The 22,594-nt window shown below is 38.8% G+C and overlaps 1 protein-coding gene across 1 annotated transcript in view; it reads right to left on the bottom strand.

Annotated features, from left to right (window-relative positions):
• Window positions 1-200: 200 nt before the first annotated feature.
• The window catches only part of MUC6 (mucin 6, oligomeric mucus/gel-forming), a 71,725-nt gene continuing 49,331 nt past the window's right edge, over window positions 201-22,594 (bottom strand). Inside the window, exons 9-29 of the mRNA XM_010570135.1 lie at window positions 21,937-22,057; window positions 19,842-19,980; window positions 19,574-19,678; window positions 19,153-19,225; window positions 18,746-18,883; window positions 17,120-17,281; window positions 16,467-16,561; window positions 15,682-15,814; window positions 14,529-14,778; window positions 13,365-13,417; window positions 13,151-13,260; window positions 12,249-12,400; window positions 11,362-11,503; window positions 10,780-10,890; window positions 7,922-8,107; window positions 7,234-7,473; window positions 6,141-6,297; window positions 5,238-5,381; window positions 4,660-4,722; window positions 1,664-1,837; window positions 201-502 (exon numbers count right to left, since the gene is read on the bottom strand). Of these exons, the coding sequence (XP_010568437.1) occupies window positions 201-502; window positions 1,664-1,837; window positions 4,660-4,722; window positions 5,238-5,381; window positions 6,141-6,297; window positions 7,234-7,473; window positions 7,922-8,107; window positions 10,780-10,890; window positions 11,362-11,503; window positions 12,249-12,400; window positions 13,151-13,260; window positions 13,365-13,417; window positions 14,529-14,778; window positions 15,682-15,814; window positions 16,467-16,561; window positions 17,120-17,281; window positions 18,746-18,883; window positions 19,153-19,225; window positions 19,574-19,678; window positions 19,842-19,980; window positions 21,937-22,057 (3,050 nt within the window). The remainder of the gene's footprint in view (window positions 503-1,663; window positions 1,838-4,659; window positions 4,723-5,237; window positions 5,382-6,140; window positions 6,298-7,233; window positions 7,474-7,921; window positions 8,108-10,779; window positions 10,891-11,361; window positions 11,504-12,248; window positions 12,401-13,150; window positions 13,261-13,364; window positions 13,418-14,528; window positions 14,779-15,681; window positions 15,815-16,466; window positions 16,562-17,119; window positions 17,282-18,745; window positions 18,884-19,152; window positions 19,226-19,573; window positions 19,679-19,841; window positions 19,981-21,936; window positions 22,058-22,594) is intronic.

Here is a 22,594-nt window from a genome sequence, read left to right on the forward strand (position 1 = left end):
TCTTGAAGAGAAATGTTACATTTAAGATGATATTTGGTTGTCAGATGCTTGCTCCATTGATCAGACACATAAATTTTCATTTTTGTCACACTTCAGTTATCCATGTCCTTTCCTATCTATTTGCAATGTTAAGACAACTAGTAAGAATGCTTGGTTTTTTTACAAGGAATACATTGATATGTGTCTTGTGAGTGATGGCTTCACCTGGCAGGTATGAAAAAGTGATATTTACCTACTGTTGTTAGTTTAGGCTTGCTGAAAGTTGTGATCTGAGATGTGGTTTCAGTAGGTATTGAGGTGGTTGTCATTTCCTTTTTGATAGTGGTCTTGAAGGGTGGTGTGGTGAACCTCACTTGTTCTGTCTCTGTCGAAGCAGCGGCTGATGAGGCAGCAGGTGTAGGCTTTGGTTTAGTGGTTGTGGTTCTTTTTGTTGAGGTACTTATGGAAGGGGTAGTGATGGTTGTAGTCATCTTTGGCGTAGTAAAAATTGATGTTGTATGTTCTTTCGGAGTAAAGATAAATAATATAATGTGAATAATCAAGACATTGAATAATTAAAAATAGATAAATTATGAACAAGCTACCCATATTCCAGAGACCCAGTTTGCACCCTTGATATTTTGAATATTTTCTGTGTAATTGTTTGTATTCATGTTCTCATAAGCTTGCCAAATCTTTCTCTACTTGTATTTGTTTTCTATTGCCTCATATCTTTCTTTGTTCTCATTTTCTGTATTTTTCCTATATTAGATTATTTTTTATATAATTTTTCTAAGAAGCTAGCTTTGTTGTCACTTATTGGCTAAGGTCTGTATGGGCTTTGCCCAAATGACAATTTCATTGGCTATTCTTATGTTCCAAATCAGCCACAGTTTCAGCTTTCTGTATTACAGAAGCTAAATATTTCTGTATTACAGAAGGTTTTGTATTACAAAGCTAAATAAAATAACATCATACTATAGGACTTTCCTTGTCCCAGTGCACATATCATCTGTCACAACGACAGCCTTTGCAGTTGTGCTTTGACTCCTGTTGGACCTCTTTTTAAGTCTGCTTTCCCTAATAGCCTGGGTCCAGGCTGGCTTATTAGTTGAAATGCATGTTGGTGGGAAGCTACATGTTATTGTGAGTCCCCACGAGCCACAGAATCAGAAAGTAATTTATGCTGAGGAGTCATCCTCATGAGAGCAGGATTCTAGAATCCTAGACAAAGCTGCTGCACTGATACCTGTGCGATTCTGCTTTGGAGTCTGCTTACATTATTCAGAGTTAATAGGTTGGGTGCTCCTTGAATATAACTGCATAACTGACCCAGCTGTGGAAAAGAGGCTGAAACTGAGCTAATATATCTAACTGGAGCTGAGCTGGCTCACTGCTTACAGAACTTCTAATGTGCTTCTCAGATGAGTCACGCAAGTGATTTTTCATTGTATTTTTAACCTAGTGTCTATATCCTTGCTCTTTCCACACATTCAATCTACATTTCTGAACATTTCTGGTTTACAAACTCCTTTCTGGAAGTCACTTTGTCTACTTCATGATTTGGAGTGTTATGCCTGGATGTCAAGACAGCTTGCAATGCTTTCCTAGCAGAGTGATATCTCAGCTATGTATAGAGTGGGTTTACTATAATTTATTTTAGACAGTAACGATAAAAACCTACCAGTTTTTGACTTTATTGTGACAAGAGGTGATGCTGATGAAGGTCTTGGAACTGTGATTTTTGATGTTATTGTTGGATTTGTAGTCTCAGTTGATACAGTAGCTGCAGAAGAAGAAATACTAGGTACTGTTGATAGGGTACTTGTGGTAGAGCTTCTTGTTACTTTAGGCTGCACTGTTGTTACTAAGAGAAAAAAAAAATCAAAATTAAAGGATAAGAAATAGTTCTTGATAATCTATTTATAATATACCTATATAAATTGAAAATTTTTTTTGGAAGTAAAACCACTGTCCTAATAACTGTTAGTAGTAACTACTACTAAAAACATTTACCTTTCAGATGAAACATTTGACAGACGTAAGCCATCTATTCCTTTGCTGTTATGTGCAGTGAATACATTAAACAGGAATTCTTGCAGAAGCTTTATACATTTTTCTTCATCACTTTAAAGTGAAATTTGCAGAAATACTTGTGCATAGAAGCAGAGATGAAATTGTATTTTATTATTCACACAGCTGACAGTGTGATGTTTTCCCAATACCATCTGTCTTCAGGAGAATTAATGGAATTTCTAACAAATTTAAAATCAGAATATATATAGATTCCTTTCCAGGATCAGGCTATAGGGGTTTGGTATACATTTCCATGAAGACCTTCTTAGATTGTTGAAGTGTTATGCAGCCAGTCACCACTAAGAACTGTGATGAAATTTCTGTGGGATTTTGTACATCATAGAATCATAGAATAGTGTGGGTTGGAAGGGACCTTTAAAGGTCATCTAGTCCACCCCCCCTGCCACGGGCAGGGACATCTTCAACTAGATCAGGTTCCTCAGAGCCCTGTCCAACCTGACCTTGAATGTTTCCAGGGCTGGGGCATCTACAACCTCTCTGGGCAACCTCTTCCAGTGTTTCACCACCCTCATCATAAAAAATTTCTTCCTTATATCTGGTCTGAATCTACTCTCTTTTAGTTTAAAACCATTACCCCTTGTCCTGTCACAACAGGCCCTACTGAAAAGTCTGTCCCCATCTTTTTTATAAGCCCCTTTCAAGTATTGAAAGGCCACAGTAAGGTATCCCCAGAGCCTTCTCTTCTCCGGGCTGTAGAACCCCAACTCTCTCAGCCTTTCTTCATAGGAGAGGTGTTCCCTCCTCTGACCATTTTTGTGGGCCTCCTCTGGACCCGCTCCAACACGTCCATGTCTTTCCTCTACTGAGGACCCCACAGCTGGACGCAGTACTGCAGGTGGGGACTCACCAGAACAGTGTAGAGGGGCAGAATCATCTCCCTCAACATGCTGACCCACGGTTCTTTTGATGCAGCCCAGGGTACGGTTGGCTTTCTGGGCTGCAAGCACACATTGCCAGCTCATGTCCAGCTTTTCATCCACCAGAACCTCCAAGTCCCTCTCAAAAGGGCTGCTCTCAATCCCTTCATCCCCCAGCCTGTATTGATACCAGAGGTTGCCCCGACCCAGGTGCAGGACCTTGTACTTGGCCTTGTTGAACCTCATGGGGTTCACATGGGCCCACTTCTTCAGCTTGTCCAGGTCCCTCTGGATGGCATCCCATCCCTCAGGTGTGTCAACCGCACCACTCAGCTTGGTGTCATCTGCAAACTTGCTGCGAGTGCACTTGAGCCCACTGTCCATCAGAGACAAGTCCTTATTCACTAACAGATATTTCATTACTGATATCTGGAAGTGCCTAAGTATACTCAGGAAACAGTGTTCTCTCAGTAATTTGTTTTTTTAATATGTCTAAGAATTATTTCTAGGAAAACTTTTGTGGTAATTATGATACCAAGTTATTTTTCATTATTGCATCTTACACATGTGAAACTGGTGATGCTACTATATCACGCAAAAGAGGATATTGCTTACCTCATAAACATGTATCAGGACATATATCAGTGCGTAAGTACTAGTTTGGTCAACTACATAAACTAACCTGTTGAAGGTGAAGATATTTCAGGTGTGGCAGTAGTTCTTTCATCTTCTGCTGTGTAAAGGTAAAACAGGTTAAGTTTGTAAATGAAAGCATATTAAAATGTTCCAAATAAGGCAAATTTCAGATTGGATTCAAAGGATTGTGTTAATTAGTGAGATATTCCTGAAAATGCTCAATGTTACATATTTCAGTGGTAAACTTCACATCAAAGAACTTAAACAACGACAAAGAAATCAATACATCTCATAATAATACTGAACATGAGTAAGTTTTTGCTACCTTTCTGATGATTATTATGCTTAAGGGCACCTCACTTTTCAGGGATAATGGAAACATGTTTTTTGTATGTAAATAAGATCACTAACTGAGATCCTGGTTACACAAGTTAGAATTCTGTAATATGAGAAAAATTGTCCTTGAGGTTTTTTTACATCTGCATGAAAATCCAGACTGTGCAGCTAGAGTCTATCCAAAACATTATTTAATAAGATAGGTTTTCATAGAAGTAAACCATATGGTAATAAACCACAAGTTAAAATATTTTTAAAAAAATCTCTAAAAAGAAATTTGCTAAGTAGAGTCCATTAGCTAGTTCTGATCCTCTTCTATAGGTTCTCTTTTTTTATGAAAGATGTTCAATATATCTGAGACCCACAGCTCTGCTGGGGCAGTCCCTCACGCAGCAGATCACAACATCAATACACTTTCAGGAAGACCCACATTTTGAAAAGTACTTACATTTAAAATGAATATAACTTTTCATGTTGCTAACTAAAACCAGTCAGGGTCATCCAGCTTCTGTATTACAGCATTCCCTACCCTAATCGTTCTTTTAATTAGTTCTTTCCATTCCTTTATTTACCAACTAAAGTTTTACGTACTAGCAGTACAGTAATAGGGTTACTTTGAAGGAAGGTTATGTTTGGATGAACACTCAAGTGAGAGGTACTAGGAAAATGACCTTCTTTGAGAATACACAAATGTTTTAGTATTGTTTTCCAGTTACTGTAGAGAAAGATAATGACTATGTAGGTCACTGCTTACCACATGGCATGCATCTTTTCTTCTCGTGGTCGAAGTATTCATCATGAGAGCAGTTGTAACAGCCTGAAGAAAGGGGAGGAGAAGTTTGTTTTACATTTCTCAGAGAATAGCATTTAATTTATACTATTATAATTATAATCTAATATCTTACATTTCTATTATTAAAAAAAGTATCAACTGCAACATCATCTATTCAGGTAAGCATTTCCAATGTCATCTTCAGAAGAAGGGTCTGCCTATGTAGTAATTTTTTTGGTTTCTCCAACTATATCCATTTGTCTAATCAAGATATTAACTGCTCTCATCACATGTTTTCTTACCTAAGTACAGAGTATTCTTTTGATTTGGTGCAAGTCAGAGAATTTCTCTTCATGATAGGCTGAGCTAGATGTAGTACAGGTATTGAATTAATTATATATTTAAAGCAGTAGTAGTAAGGTAAAGATCACCAAAACTGCTTCAAAGATAGCATCAATTAGAATACCATTACTTAATTGTGGTATGACTGATTTTAAAAACAGCATTGAAAATAATTACTATGTTACTGTTTCCTGCTTTACACTAGTATAGCTTATTACCTTCAATGTTGACATATTTGTAGTTTTGATTTGGACAATTACAAGGCCTGTAATGCCAGGTGCAGTTGTCATTGTTGTAGCCATAGGAATAAGCATCACCACTTCCTGTTTTTTTATGAGAATTGTAATACTCACAGTAGACAGCTAAAAAAGGTAAAAGCAAGAGAGAAATCAGAATTTTTGAAATTAATGGCATGTAATTTTCAAAGGACTAAAGGGAGGAAAAAAATTAATAAACATTTTGAATAAAAAATTTTGTTACTGAAGTTGTTAGCTTCTGATGTAAATTGAAATTTATGCTCCAGTGAAGTCAGTTTCTTTTTTGCAAATGCACTATGCAGGCATTTCCACAATTTTTAATGCATAATATAGTGAAATGTTGAAAAGAAACCATCAAAGATGACAACTGTAGCACTGATTTATAACACACTCATCCTCTTTTTTTCCTCCATATATGGTGTTCTGGAACACCTTGATATCTTTTTCCTGATTTACAGTGTTCCAGCCAACACAGCTGTCTTTATTTCCTTGACATCCACACAGAAGGTGATTTCATCATAGCTAAAATGAAACATATTCTTTTACAATTTCATACTCCCTCTGCTGACTAACTGACAGTTTGCTCTACAGTGGCAGCAGAAGAAACAGTCTGCCTTCTGTGACCACATTATTTTTCTCTTTCATTACTCCATGGTAAAAAGAGATAGAATATTTTGGTTAATTTAGCACAAATGAAAACTACAGATTTCAAAACCTGGGTGACTGAAGTCAACTATTTGCCCATAGAGAAAATGCAACTTAGGAGGTGTTTATTAAGCAGTTACGTATGTTGCCATATTAATATACTCAGAGTTACAACAACAATCTCTTAAATGTGTTTAAAGAGAGCTTAAAGAAACTTACGACAGAACTCAGGTGTCCTCCAGTCAATGCAGATACTTTTATCTAAACATGCCATGGCATATACTGCAATGGCATCGCACATACATTCACAGTCCCCTCCAATGTCACAACCACAAGAGTCTCGAACACAGGCCTCATAATAAGGCATACGATTCACCTGCATTGGAAAATGAAGTAATGAATTTTGTAGGATTCTTTTGTGCCTATTTGTTAAGAAGGTGTTTTTCCCTGGGCTAAACAATGTGTTCCATTAAGTGACAGTAACTCGTATTTCCTCTGAACACTTGTGAAAGCAATTACAATCCCACTTCATACAAATCTTTTTTGCAAGAATGTAGGTGTCTCCACATCAACAATAGAAACTGATGATGTTTTGCCACATATGTATGTCTAAATTCATACTAGTCCTGAACATATTATGTATAGTCAGCTAAAAAAAACCCGCAAACCCCCACATCTATTCAGGCACAAGTGTCTAAGTTTGTCAGCTGTACACCCTCCATGGATATGCATGAGCACTGCAGCATTATCCACATTTCTCACTTATTTTCACCTCCTGAAAATGGAGATTTTCCTTCAGAAGGCTTGGTTCTGATGAACCTTGTGATACCTTCATTTCCCTAAAGTGGGCAACTTAAAACAAATAGGGAGGTTGATGATATCTTGCTCTTGGGCTGATTTGCATCTTCTAAGTAATGCTGTTGATTTACTGATAAGAACAAGGGTTTTCAGGCTTTTCTTAGGCTTGGTTTTCTAACAAAGGCTAAATGGTTTCCAAAGAGTAAACACTGCATTGATCAGCATCAGTCATCAATAGACTGACAAATTTCTGATACTTAAGTCTTGATTCTTTTTTCACTCTGATATTTTTAACTAATCAGTTAATGCCATACTTAGCTTTTGTGCTTACAAAACCAGTGGTGAAGTGCAAATAAGAAAGGATGAAGATTAATGTAAATGAGGGCCGTAGAACATTTTATATATATTTTATTAAAACATTCTGGGGAAGAGAAAATCAGGTGTTGGAGTGTGAGCGTTGTGGAAGAATACAGATTATGCCTATAAATAAAAAGAAGGCCAAATCAATTCTTACCTTATTGTGACAGGCAGAAAAGACTTGGCTGTTGATGATGGAACATGTCTTTTCTGCCCATGCTTTACGATAAGGGTTCTTGCTACAGGGGTCCACTACAAAGTATATATCCCCGCAGAGAGGATTCTCTTTCCAAGAATTGACAAATTCCAATTCATTTGATGCCACATACTTGCTTCGAGTTTCAAAATCATCCTTCATATTGCCATTATAGTTCCCACACAAACCGCATATAGTTTCCTAGATTAAATGAAAGCAGCACTGTCAGTTCAGCAAGTTACAATTACTTGCCTTCCCTTTTGCTTACTGAGAGTTTCTTGTGCTTTAGTAGTGAATGAGATCTACAAATACTCTCTTATGCATTCTTAGTGTCTTATGCATGAGGTTCTGTTCATCAGCGGATGAATGTGTTTCTTCTTTAAACTGTCATCATTTAGAGGTCAAACTCAACCATGCAGTTATAAAAAATACAAGCACTAGCTCAAAAATTTCCTAAATGCAGTAGGGTAATCAAAAATCAGCCTCTAGTGAAAATCTCTGCTGTTTTGGAGATGATGGAAATTAATTGCTACTAGCATCTCTGAAATACCTTTGCCATCATGGAGAGGCAAGCCAACTGTCATCAAATGCACAGTTCAATCTGAACTGAAGGACAGTTTACTGAAGAAGTTATTCTGCCGTTCCATACCTGTGTTTCTCTGGAGATCCTGATGAAGAAGTTCATGTGCTTATTCCAGATAAGGGTCATGTTGTATTTTCCTGGGATAATGATATCAAACATCAGGTGAAGGGCATTCTTTTTCACTTTATATTGTACTCCAGGATTCTCCCCAGAAATAGTGAAGGTTTCATCTCGCAGTATTAATGTCAAATTCTGGAAGAAAATTTATCTGGATGTTATAACTTATCAAGTTTCAGTATTTTCCTTACTCTGTGTCACATTGCTGAAGATCAGATGCTGTGCTACTAGAGACTGTCTTGACATTCCCATTTATTTTTGAAAAGTCATGGCAGTCAAGTGAAGTCCCCAGAGACTGGAAGAAGGGAAACATTGCCCCCATTTTTAAACAGGGTAGAAAGGAGGACCCTGGGAACTACTGACCTGTCAGCCTCACTCCTGTGCCTGTGAAGATCATGGAACAGATTCTCCTAGAAGCTGTGTTAAGGCACATGGAGGACAGGGAGGTGATTCAAGACAGCCAGCATGGCTTCACCAAGGGCAGGTCTTCCCTGACCAACCTAGTGACCTTTCTATGATGGAGTGACTACATCAGTAGACAAGGAAAGAGCTACGGGTGTCATCTGTCTGGACATCTGTAGGGCCTTTGACACGGTCCCCTACAACATCCTTCTCTCTAAATTGGAGAGATAAGGATTTGATGGATGGACTGTTTGATAGATAAAGAATTGGCTGGATGGACACATCCAGAGACTAGTGGTCAATGGCTCAAAGTCCAGATGGAGATCAGTGACGAGTGGTGTCTGTCAGGTTTCCATATTGGGACTAGTACTGTTTAATATCTTCAGCAAAGGCATAGAAAGTGGGCTTGAGTGCACTCGCAGCAAGTTTGCAGATGACACCAAGCTGAGTGGTGCGGTTGACGCACCTGAGGGATGGGATGCCATCCAGAGGGACCTGGACAAGCTGAAGAAGTGGGCCCATGTGAACCCCATGAGGTTCAACAAGGCCAAGTACAAGGTCCTGCACCTGGGTCGGGGCAACCTCTGGTATCAATACAGGCTGGGGGATGAAGGGATTGAGAGCAGCCCTTTTGAGAGGGACTTGGAGGTTCTGGTGGATGAAAAGCTGGACATGAGCTGGCAATGTGTGCTTGCAGCCCAGAAAGCCAACCGTACCCTGGGCTGCATCAAAAGAACCGTGGGTCAGCATGTTGAGGGAGATGATTCTGCCCCTCTACACTGCTCTGGTGAGTCCCCACCTGCAGTACTGCGTCCAGCTGTGGGGTCCTCAGTAGAGGAAAGACATGGACGTGTTGGAGCGGGTCCAGAGGAGGCCCACAAAAATGGTCAGAGGAGGGAACACCTCTCCTATGAAGAAAGGCTGAGAGAGTTGGGGTTCTACAGCCCGGAGAAGAGAAGGCTCTGGGGATACCTTACTGTGGCCTTTCAATACTTGAAAGGGGCTTATAAAAAAGATGGGGACAGACTTTTCAGTAGGGCCTGTTGTGACAGGACAAGGGGTAATGGTTTTAAACTAAAAGAGAGTAGATTCAGACCAGATATAAGGAAGAAATTTTTTATGATGAGGGTGGTGAAACACTGGAAGAGGTTGCCCAGAGAGGTTGTAGATGCCCCAGCCCTGGAAACATTCAAGGTCAGGTTGGACAGGGCTCTGAGGAACCTGATCTAGTTGAAGATGTCCCTGCCCGTGGCAGGGGGGTTGGACTAGATGACCTTTAAAGGTCCCTTCCAACCCACACTATTCTATGATTCTATTCTATTCTATGATTCTATTTTACAGGCTTTTTTAATCCCTTGGAATTATTTTGTATGGATATGCAAATCTTCACAGGAAACAAAAATACTATCATTGTTCCACCCTCATTGTTAGATGTGCTAGTGCCGTGACTGCATTTGGTGGAAATAATATGGACATCTACATGCAGCCAGCATAGTAGAGGAAGTATGTTTTCATGTGTTCCTAAGAATAATCAAAAAGTTACAGAGAAAATAGCTTTCTGTCTTAGGCTCTTTTACTATCTCCCACTCTTATGTGTACTCTTACAACTTTACTCCTGCCATACTGCAGTGTTTCAGTTTTTAGATAATTAACATAAAGGTTTGTCTGAAGCATGCATTTATGAAACTGGATCCTAAGCAAACAAACTTTTTCACCACAGCACTGACCAGCTGGAACTGCCAGTATTTAGTCAGTAATGTGGCAAATGTGTATTGCTGTAGTGACTGTTTCTTGGGATAAAATCTCATCTGTCCATATTCCTCTCTCTGTCAGATAATGAAGGACTCTAAGATGATCTGATACTACTGGGCATTACTGTCCCATAGAACTGAGAACAGTAAAAATTAGCCAATTGTGGAAGCTGCCACACAGTAGTGGAAATGAGCATGACTGCTCATTACTGTAGTTTCATGGATATATCTCAGGTAAGGTCTGGATATATTTTGAATTGCAGATATTACCTGGACTTAGAGAAATTTGGGGAGATCTTGGTTATCAACCGTTATGAGAATTCCCCAATTTTATACTATTGTTTTCCTGAGTTTGGTGGGGAGGGAAATCAGTATCTTTGGACTGCACAATTCACTACTGAGTCAGTAAAGTTCAAAATTTGATGGCTTCTACATAGGCAAGAACTTCGGGGACTGAAACATTGACATGAGAATTGAAAAAAAACCCCCCAAAAAACCTGTTGGCATTTCCTACTAAAACTGAAGCTGTAGGTTTGGCACACAATTTCACTTACAAGACATCACTTCAAAGACACAGCTAGAGCTTCCAAAAGGGAAGCAAACATAGGCTTAAAATAGTTATTCAGTTGGATAACAGCAGAATGAAGATCTTACCCCAAGGTAAATGCTGATGGATCTGGAGCATGTAACCCCTGATTTCCCACAGATTACATTCTCAGTAACAATTTTGAAAGAGGAAACAGGTCTATTAACACTGCAGCCATCCTAAAAAAACCAAAACAAACCACAAAAAGCACAAAAACCCAGTAGACTCTGTCTCTGGTGTCTTCCAACTTTTAAAACTTAAAAGCATAAAAAAGTAAAGAAAGCTTAAACATGTCATGACTGATTCTGCCTGTTTTGGGAGGTGATAACCTCTGATTTGGGAGTCAAATTGACATCACTTCCCTAAAAGATAGAGCTGGCTGGTACAGAATACATACATATCAATGACTATTTAAACATGTTATTAAATCTAAAATTGGTTGTAATTGCATGAAAAAACTGTGTTTTGAGAAGTAAAGTCTTTTCATCTTAAGTATTGAAATAAGCAGAAAATATAAAACCACATTGTTTATAAAGATTGAAAGTGCTCTATTGGTTATAGATGCATGTTGATATTTTCATTAGCCATTTAAATCAAGCTATTTCTTGATGCTAAGACACTGCCAAAATAAGCAGTAAGAGGCAGATTACCATAGCTAATATGTATTCACAGTTGCCATCAAACACAAAACGCTGTCCATCAAAAGTGGTGATGTGGCCTTCTCCATACAGATTACACGTTGAGGAACACTTTGACTTCTGAACACATTTCCATTTGCCTTTTGTGCAAGTGCTGGGAGTGAGAAGAGAAACCATACTCAGATTTCAAAGAAATGCCACCTTAACCTGCTTCTTTTTAGATACATGCACTTTTATAGATAAGATATTCATTTAATTGACTTGTGTATGCTGTGACCAAGTTACAATTAATGTAAGAACAATAACTAAAAGTTATGGACTGCCTAGAAAATTAATTCATGATAAAGAAGAAATCTTAAGTCATTTTTGCTTTCTTTTTTCATGAAAGAAGGAATATAAAACTTGTTTATTTTTGCTCTTAATGAGAACAGATGTCACTGTTCTGTATAGTTCAGGTGGTGGTGGTTTTTTAATACTAGATTAGTAACTGGAAAGGGGATAAAGTACTTTGAGAATGCCACTAAAGAAATTGAAACAATTTTTTGGAGGGGTTGCTTTTATCTACAGAAAAGAAGGAAAATTGTGCCCTCATCTTTATTTAGGTGGAGCCGTTAATTCTTAACCTTATGTAGTTTACAGTTACAGGCCCTACGGAATGCCCATATTCCTGGATATGCATATGGCAGAAATTATCCCTGAAGCCATTACCATGACTTTTATCTATACATATATACTGTCAACTGTTAAGCTTCTCTTTATCACCTCTGTGCTTTGTCACTATATTCCTTTCATTCAACTGTTGCCATTTTCTACTCTCCTGTCAGCTAAACGCTTTTGTTATGTAGTGGTACAGCTTACTGAAACAGAGGTTCCGCAGTGGAAAATTGTGTGATTCTTACCAGATCTCGCATTCAGTTTGGATCTGTTCACCTTTTCCATAAGCAAGACCACCGTATTCACACGGACACTCCTCAGCTGGAACACACGTGCCATCGAGATTTTCATATAGCCCATCAGCACAGACACAGCCTGATTCACATTTAGTGGGTATCTGGTAAGGATTGCAAAATGAAGAGAAACGTTAAGATGCATTTTATCTTGTATATGAATAGTGTCAAGAGTGAACCTGTGCTAAGTTCTAGTTTTGACTTGATTTCAGTTTTGTGATTTTTGTCGTACTAATACACTAGTCAATTGAACCAGTTTCACTGAAGTTGTAAGATATACCTGTTATATGAGATATTAAACATACTTATGACTCTGAAAATTTTAGCTTTCATTGCTACTCAGAGTACAACAGAAGTTTCTTTATATCGAGGAAGCTTATTACAATTCTTCCAATTAGTCTGTTTTCTTAATATAAAGGCATAAGAAAACCCTATCAAGACAAACTAGAAGTCTGCCTAGCCTAGGTCTCCTGCATCCTGTGACCATCAGCAGCAGACAGGTGGGAAAGAATAGAACAGGAATCATAAACCACATGTTCTATCAGTTTCCAGTGACATGCAGCTTATGGCATACCTGAGCCAGAGGTGATAGCCATGTAGTTAAGAATCCTTATTAGATTTTTATTCTATTCATTTAATAGAATTTAATTTTTTAATTCCTTTAAAAACTTTTTTAATATATGTAAGTTTTTAGTGTTCACAGCCCGTGGAAAGAAGTCTTATGTTTAACTGTATCACATTAGAAGAAATATCTCTTTTCATTTCACTAGAAGGAACATAGTCAAGTTCTAAGTAAAAACTAGAACATTCTTCCTCTCTCAAGAGGATAAATACCCCAGAGCTATGAAACTCACACATTCAATTCCAGTAGCTAGCATCTGACAGGTAGGTGCACATGCAGCTCCATACTTGTTTTCTAAACTGTCAGAACATGATACATATTTCTTAGGAGCTTTGCAGCTTTCTAGGAAAAAGGAAGAAAAACAAACATTGGAGAGATTATGAAGTAGCAATTTTACACATAGGGGAAAAGAATATGTTTCTAAGTAAACCATATCAGACCCATACCTGCAGGATCTTGAGGTTTGCCTGTGCAACTTAGTCTCCCATTAACGCAGTAGCTAGGGGGGGGAAAAAGGGAATTTCAGTGCAGTTCTCTCCTAAGAAAGAAATTTTAATTTTTTGCAAAATGGCTTCATGTTTCTCACCATTGGAAATGTTTCATTTATGTTACTAGCTCTTCCCCATCCTTCAAAATGGAATGTGAGTCAACTTGCCTCTCTTTACTTTTTGTAGTATACAGTAACATCAGTTTTGAAAATGAATAGTAGGCCATTCACTATTCTGATGGCCTATCAAGTCATTCTTGAGGTTTGTATATAGCTGTCCAGATGCGCTAGGATCTTACGTATTATTTTCTAATTTTTTTCCTTAACATTTCCAAGCTTAAGGTAAGTCAAATGCTTTTTGTTCATTTAAGAATCTTTGTAGTTTAGGAAAGGGCAGAAAAGATGTCTTAAAAAATAAACCTTTGCTATTAAAAGTAAGGAGACTGTACTGGTTTTGGCCGGAATGGAGTTAATTTTCTTCGTAGCAGCTCAAGGATGCTATGTTTTGGATTTGTGACCAAAACGGTGTTGATAACACAATGTTGTTTCAGCTACTGCTGAACAGTGTCAAGGCCTTCTCTGCTTCTTTCGCTGCCCAGCCAGTGAGTAAGCTGGGATTACACAAGAAGTGGGGAGGGGAAAATGCCAGGACAGCTGACCCCAACTGACCAAAGAGATATTCCATACTATACAACATCATTCTCAACAATAAAAGCTCAGGTAAAGAAGGAGGAAGGAGGAGTGTTTGGAGTTATGGCACTGGTCTTCCTAAGTAACTGTTATTCGTGACAAATTCATGCTTTTGTGGAAACGTCTAAACATCTGCCTGCTGATGGGAAGTAGTGAATTAATTCCTTACTTAGCTTTGGTTGCACATGCCGCTTTGCTTATTAAATAAGCTTATTTTTGCTTATTAATAACGAAGTTATTAAACTGTCTTTATCTCAACCCACAAATTTTCTTGCTTTTGCCCTTCTGATTCTTTTCTGCATCTGGCTGAAGTGGAGCGAGCAAGCGGCTGTGTGGTGCTTAGCTGCTTACTGCCGTTAACCCTCCACAGAGACACATGAAGACCCCTCATCTTCATTTTCAGTTTGTTAATCTTTAAACTTGACACACTTACCAGGTAGTCCCACCAGTGACTGTTGACTGGTCAGGCAAGATGTATTTTCTATCTTCTAAATAGCAGGGACAATGAGATTTACGAACACACTCATTCTTGTGGTTCAAGTACATTCCTTCAGGACAATGACAGCCTTCAATAGGGATGTCAGTTGGATGACATTCCAGGGCTCGGTTGGAGAGTGACAAGCATGTCCTGTCACACGCCTGAGTGTTGTAGCTGAATGTTTGATTGCCAGTACAAGTAATGGCTGTAAAACAAGACAAGAGTGTACGTTAAACTTCATTTACTTATCCTCTTCCTTGTGAAAGAAAACTGTGCTCATAATGTGCTGCATATATTGTGTTAACAGCTTCAATGCTTAATGCTTCCTATTGCTTCTCTTCCAGTGGATGTGGAGCTCTAACAAAAAATATTGCAGACCAGGGGTTAACACCAACCATGTAGCTCTTTGGAAGGTTAAATATTTTACTGCTTCTTTGTGTATCTTGGAATAAAATAATGGAAAGAGAAGCTTTGCAGAAATACCAATGTATTTTTGAGTAACTGTGAAACCTATGCCTATGTCTAAGTTGCATAAATAGCAAAATCACATCTGCAACCAGAGTTTTTCCTAGTTCTTTCTCATCTTACAGCACAGTATAGCTTTATTTATCTGTCTATTCCATCGCTCAGTTATCAAGTCCTGGAAGCATCCACATGCTCACCTTAAAGCATATGAGTAATCTTTTTCACGTAGTCCTAAAGTAAAATCCTTTTCTGATAAGGACTAGAAGGGTATTCAAAAGTTGGGTATCTTTTATCCCATTTCTGCTTTCTTTGTCTTGCTGTTCACTCCTTTCCTCATAACACTTAAGATGATTTGGACACTGTTTAGAATACTGCTTTACCATTTATGTTTTTTGTTGTGTTATGATACGTCTGTGAAGTCAGCAGCCCCTGGGAATATAGCTTTTATACCTACTGGTTGGCCTACTTGAGCAGTAAATAGTTATTCTTAATGACTGACAAGTAGTTTTAAAATATGTTCTTGCTCTTATCCAGTTTTGTCACAGGCGAATCAAATATGGGAATATTCTAAATGGCAACAGATAGACCTGTAGGCATGCATTCATCTGATGGCAGACTATTAAGAGTTGGTTCGGTTACTTACTACAATTGTCCATACTGTTTCTCCAGTCCTCAAGGATTAAACCCATTGAACTGCATGTTCGTGCATATGATCCCAGAGCAGAACAAATATAAGGAAAGGTCTCTTCGTAATTACAGGCTTGGTAGACACATCTCTGAAACCCAACACATGGAGAGTACTCTGTTATGGGGGAGCAGACATTTGGGAGCACTAAACCCTGGAGGTATTTAAAAGACGTGTAGATGTGGCACTTAAGGACATGGTTTAGTGGTGGACTTGGTAGTGTTAGATTTACAGTTGGACTCAATGTTCTTAACAGTCTTTTCCAACCTAAAAGATTGTATGCTGAATTGCAGAGGTAAGTCATGCAAAATATATATTATTGCATAACTAAAACTGATGAAAAATATCAGATCAATTGCCTGATTGACATGAATAAAATATACTTAGTACCTAAAAAATGCCTTTGTTTATTCACTGTTTTTCATTTTTAATTTTCAAATGTTTTGTGGAGATTGACAAATATAATGAGATCAATTATGCACATGGGAAAATCAATACTTTGCACAGTTAAAGTTGTTGACATGGAAAACTGCAGCATGAGCAAAAATACGTTCTGATTCATAGGGATGGGACTGGTGCTTATGAACAAACAGACATTTAGTGTGATGGGGACATAAATTTCAAAACCACATTGTTCCTTAGCTTCTATGCATTGCTGATCCAAATGAGTGGGATACTGTACATGAGTACATTCTGGTCGATATTTGGACTCCCTCTGTACAATATCTATCATAATCTCCTACCTTGTAGAAAGGAATAGGGTTCACCACAGCATGGCATTTCTCAAACACTGTACCCTTCTTGGTAAGAACAGAGCAATGAGTCTCAGCAGATATTTCTAATGAAAGTAAATAATGGACATTAAACAGAGAAAGTTAGGAAAAAGAAATTAAAAAATGAAAAAGAAATGAAAAAAATCCTGGACACACTACTTTAGCTGAGCTTTTGGCAATGATGTATTGAATAAAAGGACAACTTCTTAGCTTGTTAGCTTGCAGACAATACTTTTGTTCAAACAGCTCAGTAATGCTTTTTCTTTGTCTTTTTTTTTCCTTTTTGTTTAAGACCAATAGCAATAGGGACTTGAGAAGGCAAAGCCTGGATTTCAGTCACAGCTGAGCAAGTCTAAGACATCCATGGACATTGCAATTTCACTGGAAATATCATCAAAAACCTCTCATTCACCATCTCAATCCCAGATCTCTAGAGTGGGATCTGATATGCTTTCAGTAGATGTGTATTCTGGAAATCAGAAAAGTCTTGTTGGTGACAGAATTTGTGATGTTCAATCATCTCAGTCTCTGCTTCTCTGAAACTTTCTTATTCCCCTGGTATGGGCTTATGGAAGTGTCAAAGCTAGCTGGAGAGATCAGTTACAACAAGATCATCTACTTACTGTTCAGTTGACTCAAAGCGCAAGGGTCAGTATCTCTCTCTAAAGCAGGATGGCAATTTCCTGCCCTCCAGGAATCTACAAACAGGGAGGCTGTCCCTTCAATGATATCCATGCTAGTCATGAAGTCATCTGTAGTGTCTCCATTGTAATTACCACACAAACCTAATGACATCAGAAATGGAAGGGATGGCTGAAAATTAAAGAATGTGTACACAATGGTCTGTGTTTCATTCTATAATAGTGAGAAAATTGATTCAAAAGTTCTACGTGGAGTGTCACTGAATACTGTAGATCAAGCAGCCAGAGAATCTTGATTATGTACACATTCAGTCACTGAGCCTCTGCCTTATCAAGTTAGGATTGTCCACTTCTATTCAATGACAAATTCATATAGAAGTTTTTGTCTTGTTTTTAGAAAAAAGGCTTTTTCAGTGGTTTTAAATCATGTAAAAGAGAAAGGCCATGAAATACGTCTGCAGTTAACACGTGTTTTCTTGTGTATATAAAATCTGTAATGACAAAGAATATACATTTAGACTTTTTTAAAAGCTAAAGCCTCTCTGTAATTCCCTATATAAATTAGAATGCAGGATATGTCTTTGTGGCTAATGTTGCTGTGCAATAAACATAAACATCTCCATCTGGTGCTTATCAGCTGAGAAGCTTTTAGATTCTTAGGCTCATTGTGTTTACAGTGATCGTTGTCCTGGTTTCAGCTGGGATAGAGTTGATTGTCTTCCTAGTAGCTGGTACAGTGCTATGTTTTGAGTTCAGTATGAGAAAAATGTTGATAACACTGATGTTTTCAGTTGTTGCTCAGTAGTGTTTAGTCTAAAGTCAAGGATTTTTCAGCTTCTGATGCCCAGCCAGCGAGAAAGCTGGAGAGGCACAAGAAGTTGGGAGGGGACACAGCCAGGACAGCTGACCCAAACTGGCCAACGGGGTATTCCATACCGTGTGACACCACATGTAGTGTATAAACTGGGGGAGTGGGGGTGGGGAATCGCCGCTCGGGGACTGGCTGGGTGTCGATCTGCGGGTGGTGAGCAATTGCACTGTGCATGGTTTGTACATTCCAATCCTTTTATTATTGCTGTTGTCATTTTAGTAGTGTTATCATTATTAGTTTCTTCTTTTCTGTTCTATTAAACCGTTCTTATCTCAACCCACGAGTTTTACTTCTTTTCCCGATTTTCTCCCCCATCCCACTGGGTGGGGGGGGAGTGAGTGGTCGGCTGCATGGTGCTTAGTTGCTGGCTGGGATTAAACCATGACATCGTACACTGTGTTAAAAGAAACATGTGCTCCAAGATGTAGAGACCACACAGACTTATTTGTTGCCCCTTCATTCCGTAGTAAAGCATATATTGAAAAAGGCATACATAAAACATGTGAAGAACAGTATTATATTACTAATGAAAAATGTCACCCATCTAATTTCTTTGATTAATTTTAAAGTTATTAGTGAAAAACAAATTCTTAGCACATCAGTTTTCCAATGCAGGTATTTTTGTTGTATTTTCTTTGAATCCGGAGAAGAAAGTTTACTCCTTAAAGGATGAGTACTAAGCTTTCAAAATTACACTCCCTACATTTTCTCCTTCACATGGGGACTAGATTTCTTACCTAGGGTTCTGCCTTTGAATTCTGATCCAACTTTTACATAGGCCTGGAACACAGGTGATGTTTGAACTACAAGTTCCAGCCCGAAGGTTGTATACATCTGAATGTATATCGAGGACTGTCTGAAAATAGTGATGTTTCCTAAAAGAACAAGGATATTTAGAAATGAGATTTTGATGCGTAGGATATTACAAAGTAATGATTATAATGTATATGTAAGTGTTCTAGCATTCTGTCTACAAGTCTTCTCCTTCCACACACAACTGTCTGCAGAGGGACAGATGCAATGGAAAAGATGTTAACCTTCCTCTGAAACCTCTGCTATTGGCGCTGCAGGAGAAAAGATGCTGGGTTGTGTAAAACAGACATTTAATGTAATTTGGATTTTACATATATTCCCTTTTCTTCACCTGATTTGTAAGGTAGAGGCTTAAGTTCACCATCGTCAGTAAGGAGTTCACTCTGAGAAATCACAATTTTGTCCTGTAAGAAAAGGACATGGAATCAGAAGTAATTATCTTACTGATGGTATTTATACGTTCTTTAAGTTAAGCAACTGTATTGTCAATGACCTATATGATAGTGAAAGATTCATTCAAGCTTTTTCTCACGTTATTCCATACTGCTTTCAGTTTTCACTTTGAAAATACTCTAACTACTTGAGTTGAAGCAGCAACTGAAAACTTTACTGTCTATGCATGAACTGGAACGTACCTTTAGTATCTATCCCCCATAATTTTTCATTTCAGGCTACTAGCAATGACTTTAAGTATTTATTTTGCTAATCTGGTTACTGAAATGCTGGCTAGAACCTGTGGAGGGAATACTTACCTTTGTAGATAGGTAAATTACAGCACTGAGTGATGTCTCAGAATTAGAATAACCAGACTTTTCATATACAGCCATTAGGGTTCCATTGTGTGGCAGGCTGGAACTCTGGAGGAAAATAGTGAAAAGGGAAGTCTGTGTCAGAATAACAACGATTTGTAGAATAAATGTGTATCATAGGAAGACCTCAGTTTGTGTTCCAATAGGAAACCAAAGACAGACTAAAATATATCCATTTGATACGGTGTGTTTCTAGACTGCAGGAAATTACCTTCATAAGAACGTAAGTGCAAACCCCGTGGAACCTGTATGATCTAGAATCAAACGTGGTAACAAAGGAGCCTCCTTCCAGTGAACACCTTCCAGGGCAGGGCAAGTCTTTGCAGTTCCATTGACCCATTGTACATTTACTGAGGAAAACAAGAAATTCTGTGTAAGGTTATTCTCATACTAAGGTGCTGTTTACCAGCAGAGGATTTGATCCCCCTGTCTGGAAGTTTTGCTGTAGCCGACCAACATGCAAAATTGGTTAGTGAACACAGTGTAACATACATATACATTCTGAACTTACATTTCTATTGTTTTGAAATTTCTTTACATTCTAAAACCTCAGCTATTTCCTAGTAATGGAAGATGTAATTTGTATCATTTTTCCCCTTATACTTTCTATGCTTTGATTTTCTTTGTCTGTGTATATCAGTTGAAGACGTTCATCTTAATTCAAAGTTGCTGAACTCTGGTATGGATTGTCAGTAAACTTTCCTGAATAGATTAATCATGAAAAGTGCATTCATTGTTGCAGTTCTGAGGATCAAATTCCATTATTTATTAGAATTATGATAGCAAAAGAAGTAACACACAAAAAAATTACTCTACTTTTTTTTGAAAAAAATTCCAGATTTAAAAAATATTGTCTTAAGTCATTATTTTCTGTTGCAAAACAGAAATTTAGTTGTAGCGTTTGCTGCATATCAAGGTGCCACGATTAGATCACTGGTCAACCCCAGACCAGGGAAAGAGACAGATAACACACACAGTGTGAGCGCCAACTTCCGCCTTTTATTGCGCAGTCAATTCCTTTTATACTAACAAGGGTAGGCGGGATTACAGACACATCATAAGGCTGCGACTAACCCTCTAACTTTCCGTGACATCGCAAGATCTTCCGAACGCCGAACCTTACATTTAGTTTTCAGCACTGATTTGATTATCAGAAATGCTGACATTGCCAGAAGGAAATTGTAAATACTGGATATTTGTTTTGTACTAATTTTATCTCCACTTTCACAGAGGAGATAAAAATGCTACTGTTTTGTGTGGCCTGAAGGAGCATTTATTTTCTACAGATTAATCAGGAAATGAGACATATACATCTTCATTTACAAATGTATGATTTGTGGCACTCAAAGGTGGCCTCAGAGATGGTATGACACATTTGCAGCTGGTATTGGGTTTGTGTGGCAGGGTTTTGGTAGCGGGGGAGGGACTGCAGGGGCGGCTCCTGTGAGAAGCTGCTAGAAGCTCCCCCGGCCCCAAATCGGCCCTGCCTCTGGCCAAGGCTGAGCCCATCAGTGATGGTGGTAGTGCCTCTGGGAGAACGTATTTAAGAAGGGGAACCTGCAGTGGGGGAGGGTAGTGGGATGTGAGAGAAGCCCCTCCGTGGATACTGAGGTCAGTGAAGAAGGAGGGGGAGGAGGAGCGCCAGAGGAGGGGATGCCCCTGCAGCCCATGGAGGGGAGCAGGGGAGCAGATGCCCACCTGCAGCCTGGGGAGGACCCCATGCTGGAGCAGGGGGATGCCCTCGAAGATGGCCGTGACTCCATGGGAAAGCCCGCGCTGGAGCACTCTGTGACTGAAGGACAGCAGCCTGTGGAAAGGACCCACGCTGGGGCAGTTCATGAAGAACTGCAGCCCGTGGGAAGGACTCACATTGGAGAAGCTCGTGGAGAACTGTCTCCCATGGGAGGGACCCCACACTGGAGCAGAGGAAGAGTGTCAGGAGTCCTGCCTCTGAGGAGGAAGGAGCAGCAGAGACAACATGTGAGGAACTGACCTGAACCCCCATTCCCTGTCCCCCTGTGCTGCTAGTGGGGAGGAAGTAGAGAAAATCAGAAGTGAAGTTGCATCTGGTTTTTGCCCATGACCATAACTGGTGAGTGATCCCTCCCTGTCCTTGCGTCGATCCATGATCCTTCTCTTCTCCCCATCCCATGGGGAGGAGGAGCGAGTGAGTGGCCGCATGGTGCCTTGTTGCTGCCTGGGCTTAAACCATGACACAGCCGCCCTCTGAAAAGTTAGGCTAAACTTTCCAATCACTTGGTGAGGATACTCTCCATCCACTCATGAAAGTACCTGTTGCTACTCACCAGGTCCTGCAAGCTGCTTTCATTGTCTCACCAGGAGCATATGTTTTCCCATTCAGCGTACATGGACACTGCCCAATGTGAACACATGTTCGATTCTTTGAGATGTCATCCAGAACAGTTCCTGCAAAAGAAGATAAAATAAATACTTTTCCGTATCCTCACTTAGCACCAAAGCTATTATAGGTTGAATGCCTTCCAAAATCAGCTTGGAATACTATTTTTGCACAGCTAGTGCCCATAGTTAGCGATATAACATGCAAGAAATTTTCTCTTAATTAAAATAAAACTGACTCTTTTCAAGTGATAACAGCATTTGGCTACTTTGTTATATGAAAGTGCAGACAATTGTCTTCATTTGAAATTTGAACTTAATTTGAAATAACAGTAAGCTTGAATGTTATTTTTTCTTTTTTTTTTTTTTTTTTTCCTATGACACTCAAAGCTGGGAATTTTGAAGAATGGCCATATTCTATTTCCTAGAGTACTAAGTCTGGTTTTAAATATGTAGCTCACAGCACATTACTTTTGACTACTATAAAATAGTGATGATATTGATGTAAATACCCACATCACAGTAACCTTGGAAGGTATTTCAGTTCTGAAATTTCAAGAAACAATATAAATGATAGTCATAATTACAATTTTTGTAGGAAGTTCA

The sequence above is a fragment of the Haliaeetus leucocephalus genome, unplaced genomic scaffold (assembly GCF_000737465.1).
Source record: "Haliaeetus leucocephalus isolate CR32 unplaced genomic scaffold, Haliaeetus_leucocephalus-4.0 Scaffold293, whole genome shotgun sequence".
NCBI lineage: Eukaryota > Metazoa > Chordata > Aves > Accipitriformes > Accipitridae > Haliaeetus > Haliaeetus leucocephalus.